At 24.5% G+C, this 17,280-nt stretch overlaps 1 protein-coding gene across 1 annotated transcript; it reads right to left on the reverse strand.

Annotated features, from left to right (window-relative positions):
- Positions 1-231: 231 nt before the first annotated feature.
- Positions 232-16,990, reverse strand: LOC145848903 (magnesium transporter NIPA2-like). Its single transcript, XM_082954098.1, has 4 exons — positions 16,895-16,990; positions 10,505-10,661; positions 3,601-3,754; positions 232-487 (listed from the first exon to the last, which is right to left on the reverse strand). Exons 2-4 carry the CDS (start codon positions 10,617-10,619, stop codon positions 361-363), a joined length of 396 nt encoding a protein of 131 aa, XP_082810224.1. The 5' UTR covers positions 10,620-10,661; positions 16,895-16,990; the 3' UTR covers positions 232-360.
- Positions 16,991-17,280: the final 290 nt, after the last annotated feature.

Consider the following 17,280-nt stretch of genomic DNA (forward strand, 5'->3'; position numbering starts at 1 on the left):
GAAAATAAAATTTTTGATCAAGAACACGGTTTAATAATGTTGTAGTGACATGCATTTCCTTAAAGTGAACTACTAAATATGCTGTAACTAAAGTAAAAGACTTGTATCAAAAATATACTCCATAAAAATATTTATGAATGTTGTCATCGATAGTAATAAATATAGTTTTTATAAATATGCAAGTAAATTAAGGCTTCCAAAACCTGAGCTCACTATGAAGCATGCATTTAAACTTACTTTAATACTATATAACACAGTTGGAAAAATATAGTGCACTTATAAACTGATATTCGAAATAAAGAAAATTTAAATTTAGTGATTAATGATAATCATGCATTTAGTTTTCACCCAAAACGAAATTTAGTTATTTGTGATTTTGACAGCAGTAAAAAGTACCTCATTACTCGATTCGGATTCATCATCAGATTCTAAAATTCTACTGGTTCCGTTCTCGCCTAACAATGATGCATACGATACGCTGTTCCCTCTGTTATAATATTTGTAAGCTGCTCTTTATACTAAAATGAAAAAACTCAAAATAAATACTTTCGTATGTTAGCTTTAAAGAATACATACAAATTAAAATTTGTTTTAGGTACCTAAAAAATTTACTAATTAATTTAATATCAAAAACAGTAGTAGTATAAAATATGTTTGTTTCTCAAATTTTCCTAGTATTTCAACAATTTTTTTTGTCACTTTGGTTGTGATCTTGTACCATGTAAAAATGTAAAAACAAATACACATAGCTTACAATTGTATAACAAAGTCAAGAATTAAAACAGTTTATTGTAAAATCAATAAATATTTTTTTTATTAACAAACTGTTCTGTATGAAAATTTACATTTAAATTGTTTTCAAACCAAATTTTTAACTGGATCTTATTTTAACTTATAAGTTTGTCTTGAAAACTTTAATAAGAACAATTTAGCAGCATAACAAAATTGAAAAAACTTTGTCGAAAATAAGGAACTAAATCTTTTTAACAAATAAACAGTAATATGATACACAAATAGACACGATAATTAAATTTTCACTAAATTAATTAAAAAACATGATGCAATGTTTTAAAATAAATATCTACAAAAAAATATGTTGTTATCAATAATAGTATTATTTTGAAAACTGATTAACATAAATTTCGCAATTTTGTTTAGATTTTGTAATTTTTTAAGTGAAATATGCTATAAAACACTCTGGTAATTATAAAATACAATTATTATTAATAAATGTTCAAAAAAGTTTTAAATTTTATAATTTTTTAGAAATTTCATCAACTAATGACACAATTCCCTGACTTTTGTATAACTTTTCTTTACATTATTTTGTTAATGATTTTATTTTTTGTTTATGTTAATGATTAATATAAAGACTTTTCTTCTAAGGATGTTGTTGAAAACATCGAATATCCATCAATTTTATCAAAAATATAATTCAAAAGCTTCAATTAAAATTTTCTGAATAATCAACAAAACACTTGACAACAAATAAAAAAATGTTAAAGTACACTTATAGATTTTTTCAAAAATTTAACATTTTATTGATGTAAAAGTTTCTTTAGTTCCTTAATACCTTTTTTAGGTTATAAAAGTATTTTTATTCTATTTTAGCTTGTAAGGCAACTCCTTTTAAAAAAATTATAGTCATATGTTGGAAACACATGTACACTTATACTTTTACCTTCGGACTTTAATATTAACTTTTAATGCTAAAAATTTCTTTGAAATAGTAAAACTTTGAAAAAAAAATTACACCATTAGGATTTTAACCAGTGTCCTTTTAATTTTTATGTATGTTGAGGCCTTTTTAGACAAATTACTAAAACTCAAAGCTAGATTTTTTGAAAAAATGATGAATTTAATGTTCTTTAAAAATATTCCTGTAAAAAAGTCTTTAAAGTATATTGTAGGAAAGATATTGTTTAAAATGTTAAAAAACATGCTTAAGTCAGGGAATTGTGTCAGAAGTTGATAAAATTTTTATCTCTACTGGATATTATTTTGATGCACATCACTTGATGGCATGAAATTATTATGAAATTCGATCAGGAAATTCTGTAAAACTTTAGTATAGTAGTTAGATTTTTACTATTTACTTGGGACCTTAAACTCTTATATTTGGCTGTATTACTTAAAGTGTTTTTATTTTTTGGACTTTGGGCCTTTTTCTAAGACTAGTGACGTTTCTAATACAATGTAATTTAGCTGTACATTTTAATGTAAATTACTGTTGTAACTTTTCTTATAGATATGCAGCTTCGTAGCATTTTTGAACATACTACGTCCCTGGTACACGGTGCCTCATAAATTTCGAAAATTTTTAATTAAACTGTTTTTTTTATTTAAACTTTTCTAATTGTAAGAATTTAAAATTATATAGATTACAGGAGCGTAGCGTGGGGAGGGACACTGCGCATGCGTGCCACCTAAAAAAAGAAACAAGTAAAAAAAAAAAGATTGTGATATCTTTATCCTTTATTGTTTATTTTTTTCTGATTAATTTACCTTTTTTCAACTATGTTTCTCTAGTATTCAAAAAGTTAAACGAAATTTTGAATACCAATTAGTGACACGTTAGGAAAATTGCCTAGTATACTGATTCGGTGCGCAAACGAAAGTGCTCACCGATGTTGATGAAAAACTCCTAAAGGAAAAATTTTATAACTTCATAAGAATTTAGACTCAAAAAGCACGCAATTAATGTAGTACAACCGCTGTAGTATAACCTTATGGCAGATTTTTCAATAAAAAGTTTACAAAAATACGTCACGCCTAAAGGAGAATTAAACAACTTTACAAGTTATTTTTTTATGCTACAATAAATGTTAAGACTACTGCTAGTTTTTATTTTCGTAAACATACAAGAAAAAGCGTGTCGGCCTATGAGAAATAAGCTTTGTTTGTGATTTTTATTTTAAACAAATACAATCAGATGAATTAAATTTAAAAATTATACTTTTAACTATTTTACAAAGTTGTAATAAACTGTAATAACAGTTATAAAGTTGGTCATTTTTAACTTCTGTTTAACTTTATTTAAGTTATTTCCAATGAGGTGTTATTATCATTGTTGTATTATATATTAAAGAGAATGATATTTTTTTTGTGAATAAAACAGATACTTTCGTTTTATTGAGTATATTCATTTTTAAAGATATGAAGTTTACTGTAAGTAGTAAAAACAATTTTCATTTAGTAAGTTAAATTTGTGCAAGTATAAGTAATTCTAATTAAATTTATACTTTTTTTTAGTTGTTTAATTTTGTGGTATATAAGTATTTTTTTAAACAGTTACTTCGAACTTATTTTACTTAATGAATTTATTTCAATTATATTACTTATTAAAAAATATTTTTATACCTAATTACAAAAGTTTTAATTTAAGGGATTTTTTGAGAAAAAAAATTTGCGCACCCCCTGACCAAAATACCACGCTACGCCCACTGATAGATTATTGTATTTTGGTTATTTTGTAATCTTGTTTTTTTTTTTTGCATGGAAAATTGGTCTGATAAATACAAGGTCAAAGGTATTTACAAAAAAAAAAGAAGCTTTTTAAGGAACAAACAAATAACATAACATATAAAATATAATACAAACCTAGATTGTTGATGAGATTCAATATTCTGTTCTTCGTTCATTCCATGCAATCCTTCGACACCATTCTTGGCAAATTTAGGTAGATCCTTCAAACTAAAATTAATGTCTTTAAAAGCGTGCAACAAAAATATACCAGTGACAATTGTGCCGAAACCTGTTGTAATAAGAAAAGAAAAATTTAACTCTTAAAGTAAATAGAATTTTGTTTTTTTTATCTTCTTACGGTTAATAAAAAAAAAAATTTACAGGTAAAAGATAACAAACAGTAAGTCAACTCTTTTTTATATCATATCAAGAACAGGATAAAGATAACTAATATATACACTTTTGCAAAATCTTACACCATTTTTAAAACACAATACTTCTTAAATAATTAGTTACTCTTTTTTTTTTCTTTTGTACAGTAATAGCAGTGACTAGTTGTAAGCATATCTGTATATCCACAATCATTAGTTTTAAAAATGAAAACAATTTGCTTTTTTAACTACAAGCTTATAGATTTAAGCAGTCATTTTAGACAACTTACATTATAAAGTAAAAACAACTACAAAAATAAATTACCGATGGTTTGAAAATCTACCAGTTTATTGCAACATTTTGTTCAAATTAATTTCGGACAACAGTCCTTCATCAGTGAACTACAAAACTAGTAGAACTAAACACATTCATGCAACAAAGTAAATAAAAGTTAAAAAAATATATTATGACGTAGTAGTTCAAAACTGTGTATAAAAACCAAATTTTTAAAAGCTAGACGCTTTACGCTTTTCTACATTGTAATGATATTTTTGTATGTAAAAGTAAATTAAAATGAAATGCGTATAAAAACAAACACTTTACCAATATAAACTTTAAATTAAAACCTATCTTAGTAAAGAAATGTTTGATGTAATTTATTGTTAATAAATAATTACTGCTATCGGCGAAATATAAAAAAAATAAAACTTTTACCAAACAATACTTTAAGTAATTACAAAAAATTATATTAATAAGAAACTGTATCTTACAAACTTCTTATTTTAAAGAAATATATTATCGATGAATAAAAATAAATATTTTGAAACAAAACCTAAACCTAAGTAAGATAATAATACAAAAATTAAATAAAGAATTAAATTAACTTGTTTCAGCAGCAAATTATTTTTTCTAATATATTGTTTTTAAAATAAACATATTATCAAATAAACAAACGGTTAAAAACTATTCTGAAACAAAAATTATTCTTATTGAAACTATCCTATTAAAAACCGACTATTGTAAAATTATTGATTTTATAAGTTTGCTATTATCTATAAAAAGGTTGTATTGTTTTATCTATGTTTATACTTGCTTGTAATAAATTAACCCATTTACTCTTTAAATAATCTAAGTTCGTATGGTCGATTAGATTATTTAGAGAGTAAATGGGTTAATTTATTACAAGCAAGTATAAACATAAACAAAACAATACTGCCTTTTTAAAGAAAATAGCAAACTTATGAAATCAATAATTTTACAATAGACGGTTTTTAATAGGATAGTTTCAATAAGAATAATTTTTGTTTCAGAATAGCTTTTAACCGTTTGTTTATTTGACAATATGTTTACATTAAAAACAATATACTAGAAAAAATAATTTGCTGCTGAAACAAGTTAATTTAATTCTTTATTTAATTTTTGTATTATTATCTTAATTAGGTTTAGGTTTTGTTTCAAAATAGTTATTTTTATTCATCGATAATACTATTTTAATGATAAGAAGTTTGTAAGATACAGTTTCTTTTTACAATATAGGTTTTTGTAATTTTGAAGAATTTTGTAGTTTTGAAACGATGTAAGCAAAGCGAACTCTACAGCCTTGAATATTGATTGAGGAAGAGCGACCTAATTTAAATACGCAAGTAGCATTAAATGGAAAAACAAAATTATTAACAATCTATTTATAAACATAGCTTTACTTTAGTTTTACTTGCTAAATCTCTAAATTTTGTATTTATTTGAATTTATTCATACGTCATAATTTAGAGTTAGTATCTTTCGCAAGTTATTAAATAAACCACAAAATGTTATCATATTTCAATTTTAAGAAAGCTGTAAAATTACAAGCGCAAATATTGTATTACACAAAACTACAATACTTCAATAAATATCTGATGTTCATTCAAGTATTAAGCTTATTCTCCTCAAATTCTATTTATATAGTAAAAAAAAGTCAGCAGCTATTTGATAAAAACTACTGCCAATAAGAAAATTTTCAAACAAAAATTTATTTTTTTTAATCTATTCCAATTGTAAAGTAATTTGTTAACATTGTAAAATAATCGAAAACTTTGTATTGGATTACTTCTAGTACTAAAATGTGTATAAAGTATGTTGCTTTAAAATTATAATATGTTTAAAAAAACCTTGTTGTTTATTAAACTGTACGGTTGTTAGAAAAAAAAAATATATAAATACTTTTATATGTTTACTTTACTTAATTTAGACTTAATAATTACAAATATTATATAGTTTTATAACAGTCGGATTTAACATTAAGTATTTTACCTATTAGATCTGTAGAAATTATTTTTATTTTAATGAGCACATGTATACACCTACTTTAGATTCTATTCTTTCATTTCAGTATTTATTTTTTACAGAACCCAGTTGAAGCGTGTTAATCTGTTAACACACAGAAACATATGTTGGTACAATAAAGGAAGATTGCTGTATAATTTGTTTTTATTATATTGCAGTGAACTTGTTTCACTACGATCTTTTGTTAAGAAACATTTAAATTTATATTTTGAATAGTTATATATACAAAAAGTCAATACCCTAAAACATCATAACAGTTATCATTTGAAAAGAGTCTAACAAGTTTTAATTCTAAGTACAAAAATAGCACTTTATAACAATTAAATTTCAAAATTATAAAGATTTTAATGTAATCAATCTGTTTTAGAAAAAATAAATTCAAACATTGAATAAAACAAAGTTAAAGATAACGGAAGTAACTAATTAAAAACTATACATTTTTACAAATAATCATTTCTAACTTAACAAAACGTTATTTTCATTTTATAATTGGTACATAGCTAGTTAACTTAAAATACAATATATAATCTTTATTGAACTATCTTTAAAAATTCAAAAAGGTTTATAATAGCAATAAAAATTATAGCTATTAGTATCTAAGTAGCTTTATGGATACGACGTTTTATTTGACATATATTTAAATTTTATAACGATAAAAAAATATATATTTTAGATAGACACATTACAATTTTATCTAATAACAGTTTTATCCTTAATTTTAATATGTTTAGTATTACAACTTTGTGCTGACTGTAAAACGTACTGAATAGTTTAAGTATGCATACAGTTGAAAATAATTATAAAAAGTTAAACAAATTTTATTAAAAAGTATGTTAATATTTCTGATATACTTTTATTTTAACGAAATGCATTTAAATAAGTTAGATTATGATTTTCTTAAGTCTAAGTATGAAAATTACGGTTTTAAATCAATGATAGCAACAATAAATAAAGCCAAAATAATTCTAAACAAATTTAAACTTTCAAAAAAATATGTTTGAAATTCAAAATCTCTGAAAACTTAAAAGATCATAGTTTTTTTACTCTGTTTTCTTCTACTTTCAATCTAAGATTTTTTTATTTTAGTTTCATTTTTCAATAATATTAAGATATAAAAAATAACAAATACAAATCAACATAATTAACAAAAACATATTTTTCTCTGTGTTAAATAAGTCATAATTCTACGGAGTATTGTAAAAAATTAAATAATTCAAAGAAAAAATAGAAGATAAAGCAGATGAATATGTATACTTACAAAAATATAAAATTTTAGAACCAATATATGTTATTTATGTGTCGTATATAAAAATTACTTAAAAACAACCTTTCAGGTTTTTTTGTTGAAAACGATAACAGAAAACTATTAACAATAATTCACTTTTTACATATGTTGATAGTTCATTTAATTTTAAAATATTGTGAAGTTGGTGAAAAACTTCATAAGAAAATTATAGAAAAATCACAATTTTTATATTGTTTATTTTTCTAATACACTAAAAGTCTACCTATGTTTTTATTTTACAGCAAGAGACTTTAAACTCTTAGGAAATATTCCTTTAACAGTTTAAAACATATTTGCGTTTAAGTTTTCTCTTATTTAAAAATTTAAGGTCAAAACTTTTAGACAAATTCCAAAATTAAAATAAAAACTTCTTAAAGCAACGTTTTCTCAAATTAAAAAAATATATTTCATGCAATCAAAATAATTTTTAAATCATATAGCGCAACAAAGCTTTATAGCTGCTTATTTGAAGTTCAAAACTTGTTCTCGTCAATTGTGAATCATTTCACAAAAATATGTCGAAACATTAAAAATTTTAACTAGGTATTAATCATGATTAGATATTGAAATGGTTAGATCTAATAAATATTATTTTAATAAGCCATTTATAATACTTTTGAATTTACATAATTTTAATTGTATTCTATAGAGCTTTAAAAAGTACTTAATTTGTAAATATCTACTTGGTTCAAATGCACTCAATTGAAAAGTTAAAATAAAGAATTCTAAAATAAAACACTTGTTTTAGTATATATAAAAACACTCTGTACTAGGACTGTTGATTTTTTTTTTTGTTTTAAGTTAATTTTTAGCTAAAATAGTTTTGCTAAATTTAAAAATTTTCAAATACTTAAATACCATTTATCGTAACACCTATATAACATCATAATCGTAAAAACTAGTTAAAATTAAATTCAGATAAGTATTTAGTAGTCTTAAATACATTAATTAATTTGCAAACTTGATGGATGTAAAATAAAAAACAATGTTATATTTTTATAAGAAGAGATGATAGCCTTTTTTAAAGATCGGGCCATTTACTGAAGAAAACTTTTTTCGGGTTCCAGTTATTTAAAATTAAGTTTTATAGAGCAAATTAACTATGACAGGGCTGCCAAGCGAAATTTTGTAAATTTAGCCTGACTTTTTACGATTTTGACCAATTTAGCCTGACTTTCACCTTCCTCTTAGGTACGCGTTTTAAATACGCACTTCCAGTTGAATACGCATTCCGAGTACGCATATTTTGATAAGTACGTATTTAAGTACACATATTTTGACAAGTACGCATTTTAGTACGAACTCTTATTTAGTAAACATTTTCAAACCAAAATAAAAATTTCTGTCAGGTTTTTTATTAATTTGGCTAGTAATTATTAGCTACAAACTTTCTATTGAGTAGCTGATGTGTTCAGAATGTGTACTTCAGCGAAAGATAACTGCAATAATAAGTTATTAAAATTTAAAAAAAAAACAACATAAACTTAGTTATAAAAAATTCTGAACTGGACTAGGTATACATTTATCTCACTGCTTACTTCTTTTCAAATAATCTCAAAGTGTCACAAATGTGAAGTAAACTACTGGCAAAGAAAATTTAATTAAACACTCAAACTAAATCATAATTAATTCTGCAAAAAAAAAGGTTATAAAATTTAATTTACAATTAACTTAATTATAAAGATCTTAATAACTTACTTAAACAAAAAAAATTGATTCTAAAGCTTTTCAAAATAAACTTTTGTGTATATATTAAAGTTTCACTATGGAAGTGTCTTCGCCACAGATTATCGATACTAAAAAGATTACATACAACAAATAATTGCTTAAATAGGGTATAGTTCAACATGCTTCTAGGAAAATTTTGCAATTTTAGTCTGACTACAGAGTTGCCACTTTTTTTTTCAAAAAAAATTCAGGTTTTCTAAATTTCGTCCAGGTTCTTAAAAGTACGCATTTTTGGATCTATTTATAGTTTAAAGTTAATTTTAAGGTAAGAAACTGTGTTAAATAGTATACAAACATTGAAAAGATACTGTAAAGCAACTTTAAATGTGTTTTTTAATGAAAAGATTTTTTGATGATGCCTATATTTTTTTATTTATATGATAGACTTTTTGAGTCAAAAATAAATTTTACTACTGAACATGTGAAAATTGTTAAAATTCCAGGCTTTTCCAGATTTTTTTAGTTATTTTCGTTCAAAATTCCAGATATTTTCAACATTTCTCAAACTCCAGGTTTCAAGGTAAAGTGGCAACCCTAAGACTATATAAGGGATTTTTTTATTTAGTTTTACCAGTTGAAGGCTTTGGAATTTAATGATTTTGTAAGAAAATTTCTATGAAAACTTTGCAATTTTAGTCTGACTTTAAAGGATTTTCTGTTAATTTTTTACCATTTTTAGGTTTTAAATGAGTTTTATAAACTAGAACTGACAATTCTGAAATCCTACCATTCTGACCTAAAAAACTGACTTTTTACCATTTTACCTAAAAAAGACTTTTGGTCATTTTTATCCCGAAAAAAAAACTTAGCCTGACCCGTGGCAAGCCTGTTATGAACATAAACAGAAAATAGGCTGCAGTTTACTTAAACAATAAAAGCAAAAATAGAGCAAATATATAACTTTTGTTATAAAAAATCTTAAACTTTTTTCAACAGCATTAGTTGTTTTTTAGATAATTTGGCCGGCGGACCACAGTTTGTCGACCCCTTATTTATAGCATAAGTAACAAAAACAATGCTGTAGTTTTTATCAGAATGAAAATGTATTTATATAATACACAAAAATTAAATTTAGGCATGCACATAGTATTGTAATATGTAAAATAACCTATACTTTTAAACTATAATACTAAAACTTTAACAAACACTGTATTGCTTATCTATATAATAATTTTTATAAAATTTGTTTTGAAATCAGTTGGTGTTATAAACAGTTTTATATTAAGAAAAAAATTTAATTTATTTCAAAAAGTCCTTTTTACAACAGAAGCAAACTGATAATTTTATAATAAATTAATTGTCTTTATAAAACTACACTTCTTAAAAACTAACCGGACAACATTCCAATTACTGACTCTCCAGTCATTTCGCTCCACTCTTTGAACAATATTGCAGAACATGTCAATACAGCTGTTGTGAACAGAACATAATACACTGGAGTAACCATGGAAGTGTTAAACAAATCTAAGGCTTTGTTCAAGTAGTTAATCTGGAGAAATATTAGGTTTTTCAGTGTATAGAAAACTTAAAAGTAATGTTATCAAACTATTAAAAATTAAGTATAAAATTAGTATAATATTACTTACTAATTAATATAAAAAGTTAAATGTCAACAAAAGCTACTAAGCTTTTATTTTTACTTGCTTGCTGAGGACAGTTTAAAAGTATTTACAGCAAAGTACTGAGTTAAGATAAAAGCTTTGTAGATTATTTGACATAAAACTTTTTATATTACTTAGTAAGTTTTATAACATTAATTTTATAGTGTATTTTTGGTAGTTTGTTTATACTACTTTGAATTTTAAACCGTTCTTAAAGATTTTTTGTCTTTATTTTTTACTAAATGTTAAAAAGTTATACTTCAAAAAAAATTACAAAACTTTTATCTTAACTCATATTTTTGCTTGTATACTTTCAATTATGCTCAGCTAGCAAGTATATAATAAGTAGTTTACTTGCTAGCTGAGCACAGTTGAAAGTATTCAAGAAAAAATATGAGTTAAAATAAAAGCTTAGTAAATTTTTTCGACATCCAACTTTTTAATATTTACAGGATTGCCAAATCATTTTGACAACTTTTTTTAAAGTTTTTAAAATACATGTTTTTGGGTCTATTTTTGTTTTAAAATTAAGTTTAAGGTGTCAAATAGTATACTGTGTCAAATAGTATAAAGCAGGGTTTCCAAAGTGGGCCAAGTGGCCCCCTTGGGGGCCATGAGGACATAACTTGAAACCTATATTATATTCTGGAGTTGATGATAAAAGCAAAAAAATGTCTTATCTGTTTTCAATGGTAGTTATAAAACTTAAACTAGATATTCTGGAGTTGATGATGAAGAAGGTCTTAGATGTTGTTAAGTAATCTTGTTGGGGGGCATAGCTTTTTTTATTTCTATTTAAGGGTTTCTTTTGAAAAAGAGTTTGGGAAACCCTGGTATAAAGGCATTGAAAAGGTATCTTAAAGCTTCCTTAAATATGTTTTTAAATAAAAAATACTTTCGATGATGACAAAAAATTTTTATCTATACAATAGATATTTTGTATCAAATCGAAATTTTACTACTTAACATGTAAAAATTGTTTAATATCACAGGGTTTTCAGTGATTTTTGTTCAAATCCAGTTTTTTTTTTCAAAATTTCTCAAACTCCAGGTTTTTTAGCCTAAATTGTCAAATTCCAAGTTTTTTGGCAACCCTGTACTTAAAAAAAAAAAAAAAAAAAATATATAAAAAACAGTTGGCATACCATGAAGATTTGATAAATTAAAATACTTAAATTGTTATAATATTATAACTCTCAAAAAAACATTGGAAAGAAAAAGCCTAGTTAGATTAGAATTGGCAGCTTTTGATATTTTGACAAAGAAAGACTTGGTAAAAAACGATTAAATTTTTTTTAAATTCCTCATCAAAAAATATAATATAAAAAACTAGACTTAAATTACAGATTATTGTTAAATTTATATTTAGTTTTGTATCTAATTACTTGTTAAACATATCCAAACTAAAATGGTATTACATTTATTTATAAGTACGTATTTTTAAGCAGAATTGAAAACTTTTTTTAATAAACAAAAGATCTCTTGCTAAGTGATTTTGTTTAAAGAATTGACACTGGTTTTTTGAATGGTCTATTAACCAATTCTTTATTTGTAAAAACTAGAACAGTATAAGTTTAAAACTATTTCTAAGTTCAAGTTGGAATTTTTTTATTAATTTATTTTTTAAATAACCTTATGTTATAATTCAGCTAATATCTTATCAACAGAAATATCATTTATAGTTATCAAATTTATACAAATTCTACTACTTTAATGTTTTAAACTTTTTGTTTTAATCTTTGGAAGTTATTACGAGTTTAATACCAAATCATTACCGTGTTAAAATTTTACAAACACATCACATTTAATTAAAAAAACGCTTTGAAATTTGTTATAATTTTTTTTTAAAGGAGTTGAGCTAAATAATGAATCCATGGACTACCTAATCTTGTTAAGTGTCTTTTAAAATTCACATTAATTTATTGTGATATTTTTATTGAAACATAAGTTTATCATGAACCCATACAAACTTAAACAACTTACTCTATCCGTTTACAACTTTCAGTCCTTTAACAAAAACAGATATTTTAAAACAAATGCAACGTAAATTTTGTAGAATAAAGCACTTATTACTTTAGCTCTTTAATAAAACCTTGTATTGAATTTCTTTATAACCTTACAGTTTAAGTATAACTACTTATTGATACCTACAACGGACTTTTAAAAAATCTAATAAGTATACATAACATATAAAAAATACTTTCCATATTACACTTTTAAATATTAAAATCTTTAGTTCAACTATATATTGTCAAAATAATAAACATTATTTAAAACCCTAGCACTATTTTATTTTGTAATAAAACAGTTTGATTTATTTAAATATTTATATTGGTAAATTTTTGTTCCAATTAAAAATACTTAAACTGTTTTGTATGTAAAAAAAATTTAAGATTCATCTGACAAACCGAAATAAGTTGTAAAATTTAAAAAAATCTTAAAAAACTATTAGTTTTAAGCTGTAAAGAAAGCAAACAAATCTAGCAGAAGTAAACAGAGAAAATTTGACCTAAAACTTTTTTTCCGGCATACTTTGTAAGCATTGCTAAATTTATGAAAACAATAAAATTTGAAATTGAGAAAATGTATTATAAAGAACATATAACACCTGATTTTCATAATATTGTTTGAACTTATGTAAAAATAATGTATTTATATTAAACAAAATAATAAATATTCTTAAAATCTATAAATTTCATCAAGGGTTGACAAAACATAAACTTAGAAAAAATAAAAAACTTTTATTAACTGTTTACTTTTTTGAAATAACTAAATACAATTTCAATTAAAATTTTTATAAATAATAGACTATTTAACTTCAAACTCTTAAAATTACAAATAAGACAGGATTAATAGAAAACTATACGCTAAATGAGTTTTTTTTTTTCAAAAACTCATAAACTTTTCAAAAAAAATCTTAACTAGGCTATAAAAAATTAAAGTCGTTTAAAAAAAAAACCTTTGTTCTTAAACGTTAGCTCAAAATATAGACTAATAATATAATTTAGTTAAGATTTAAAAAATATATATACTTCTAAAATATACTCAATTTGATTATTAAAGTTTATTTCAAGTGATAAAATGTTTTGTTTGTCTCAGCCTACTGAAGGCTTGTGGTCTGATGATCAAATTGGTATGATCAAACTTTTTGTTAACTTGAGCTAGTCTCACGGCATACGAAATTCCAGGCTTAGGCTCTGTAACTTTCACCGATGTTTTTGTTGATCGTATTCAATACGAGCGTATACGTCTTGCTTTGTGGACAATATATTAAACGTTGAACGGTATAAGACAATGCTGACGTCACTGATCAATACAAGCAAACGGTTGATTCATGTCTTACATTATAAACCATTGGTAAGATTAATGACTGCAAATGTTTCGGTTGAGACTGACTGGCGAGTCCTAATCAGGACGGAACCGGTCTCAGTCTACAGAAAGTTTGTTGTCTAATGATCGTATTGGTAATATCAAACCTTTTGTTACCTTAAGATAGTCTCACGGCATACAAAAGTCCAGGCTTACGTTCTGTAGACTTTCGTTGATTGTTTATATAAATTGCATAAAATTTTTCTGTATCAAATACACTTCAAAGTTTCATTATTTTATTAATTTTTAAAAATAAGGAAAGGTTATTTTTTTAAGTTACAATACTCCAATAAAAAATATAATATTATTTAAATTGTTAAGTGTTTATTTTTATCATAAAATGCTGGCTGTCATCTAATAAAAGAAAGAAATTGTCACTAAACTAAAAACTTTGATCAAAATATATTATATGATGGGTTATAATAACCATGTGGATGTTTAAATTGTTGTAATTTGACATGTTGGGACTTTTGTTTGAAAAAATAAAAACTAACTAATTGAAAATGAAAAACAACTAATACTGAGTATTTTATACTAAACCAATTTCAAAGTATTATTCATACTTAAAAACTCAAATATTATAAAATTATAATATAAGTATAAATTTCACTAGGCGAAAACATCAAAAATAAATTTAAAATGTTCTTAGTTTAAACTAGTGATCTACCGAATCCAAGATTCGGACAGATCCGAAATTTTGGATTCGATAAACCACTTTAAACTTTTTGAATTGTACTCCATTGTTTGTCAAAAGTTAAATGAAATGTAAAACTAAATAAGGATTTCACGCTTGAGTGGATAAAACAGTGCTTTTTCACACTTACAAAAGCCTTGTCAACTTTGATTTAGAGTTTTGCACACAGTTTAAAAACTATAATAAATTATTTTTGTTAGCCTCTTAAATAAATTAAGTACATAGTTAAGGCGCTTGATCTCAGCTTTTTGGATAACCGCTCTTACTTATTCATCATATGTTAAATTTAGTTTTTTATATTTGCTTGAGAACTTATTTCGGTTCAAATAACATTTTGGCTTTTCTCCTACGAGAATAAAAAAATTAAATATGCTTATAGGTAATTTATCTCACTTAGAGTTTTTAGCAGGGAGGTCTAGTTAACAAAGACCATTTAATTATATAAAAAATATTTTGTTTGGTTAATATTTTTTTCAGTTTCAATTTAGATATTATTGACTATTTATTTAATTGGGTCACAGATGACTTGTGAGAAGGATTAATAGTATTTATATATTTTACTTTTTTCCTTTTTTTTTTTAATTTCATGTTATTGTGTCTTTTTTAGAGAGCCTGTTAGTTGGAATAACAATCTCACTTATAATAAAGTTGTTTTTTTTTTGATATTTTTCATATAAAGGTCATTTATTTATACAAAGAAAAAAATGCAACTTAAATATGTAACATTTAAGCAGATGCTTGCATATTTTTATCTATATACTTTTATGTTAACATTTTATTAATTGTTTAATTGATAACTTTAATTTATAACATATATGATATAACTTCAAACATTCTAATATTTTATTTTAGAAACGATGTTCTAAAGAAAAAAATCTGTTAACAATAAAATACTAATTAAACTTCAATTATTTTTTATTTAATTCATGTTTTTTTTTTTGGATTAAAAGATTGTTATGAAAACATAAATCTTAAAATAATTAAAGTTATATCATTCTCTTGAATGCTAATAATGAATCATTTATAACAATATATTATCAATTTCTTTACATGAAAATTAGTTTGCCATTTCAGCCTTTCTTCTAAAGCGAGCGAATTTCTAAAAAGAATCCAAATAGAATTTGACCACGCACAAACAAAACAAAAAGCCCCGCCTCTTGTTTAAGATGTGGATACAAGGTGGAACTCAACATATCTTGTGCCACAGAGACTGAAAGAGTTTAAATAAATTGTCTTATACTATGTGGCTAACTATAAAAACGATCATGATTCGACTATTACAGCTAAAGAATGTCAACTAGTTAATGACATTATTCTACTAGTCCTGGAAAAGACGTTAAAAGGTATTCGTGATGTGCGACTTGATAAGTGAAAGATTCTTTGTGCACCAGTTCCTAGGACTTAATATCTTGAGCACTTTTTTTTGTAGCTCAATAAACTATATATGTAACTACTGCTAGAAACTTTTTTTTGTAACAAAGGACTGTAGTAAAAACAATGCGTTGCTCTTAAGCGTGATCCTGCATGCAAGATCACTGACAAAGTTTGTTAACTTTTATGAAAATTGAGAAAAATTATCAAATGTTTGTAAAACCTTAGCTAAAAGTATAGGAGCGGCTTGTGAAAGAAGGTTCTATACCAATATCAATAACTTAAACCTGAATGACAACAAATTACTGTTAGTCACAACAGCTGTTGATCCACGACATCGATTTTCCGCTTTCCCTTCTTACCTTAAAAATAATCTTAAAGAGCAGCTAAAATTAAATGTTAAAAAGCATATCTGTTTTTAGGCTAATCAAAGTGGTGATTATCCTATATTGCGACCAGAGAAACCAAAACCACAACCTTCTGTAGATTTTGATCTGAAAAAGTTCTAAACCTACTATTATTTGTTTAAAGTAGCATCAAAACAGCTACACAGGAGGACGAGCAACAGGACTCTATTGATGAAGAAATTGAAGCAGAAACAAAGAGCTTTTTGCTATAAAAAAATTTGAATGCAGAAACTAAAGAAATAAAGTCTTAAACTGGTGTAACTAGAACAAGACAAAATACCTACAACTTGACAGCTTGGAAAGGAAATATCTTGCTGCACCATCATGTTCTGTGTATTCTGAAAGATTATTTTCTGAAGCTGGTAATTTCTACCACCAAAAACGTAATCGATTGCTTCCAAAGATCGGCGAAAAACTTTTATTTCTCCTGTAAAACTTGAAAAAACAAGTATAGTCTTTTGAAGTGTAGCAGAGACATATTTTACAATTGTAGTTGTTTTATTTTTTTAAACACTTGATAAAGTTAATTTATGTTTCTTTATTGTAATGGTAAAAGTGTAATTTAAAGAGGAATTTTAAAGTTTTTATTACAACTGTAATTCCTGCTCTCTTTTAGGCCTTTACTACAGTTATATATAATTTTTAAATTATTACGGCTCCGTGTTA

Source organism: Thalia democratica, unplaced genomic scaffold, assembly GCF_965202585.1.
Source record: "Thalia democratica unplaced genomic scaffold, ktThaDemo2.hap1.1 HAP1_SCAFFOLD_1834, whole genome shotgun sequence".
NCBI classification, from domain to species: domain Eukaryota; kingdom Metazoa; phylum Chordata; class Thaliacea; order Salpida; family Salpidae; genus Thalia; species Thalia democratica.

Bases quoted from the DNA above. Each gene is read 5' to 3' on its own strand.
- LOC145848903 (XM_082954098.1), bottom strand. From the start codon at position 10,619: ATGGTTACTCCAGTGTATTATGTTCTGTTCACAACAGCTGTATTGACA. The intron at 3,755-10,504 runs GTTAGTTTTTAA...TTATTACAACAG, and splicing joins AGTAATTGGAATGTTGTCCG to GTTTCGGCACAATTGTCACT. The intron at 488-3,600 runs GTTTGTATTATA...ATATTATAACAG, and splicing joins GAATCTCATCAACAATCTAG to AGGGAACAGCGTATCGTATG.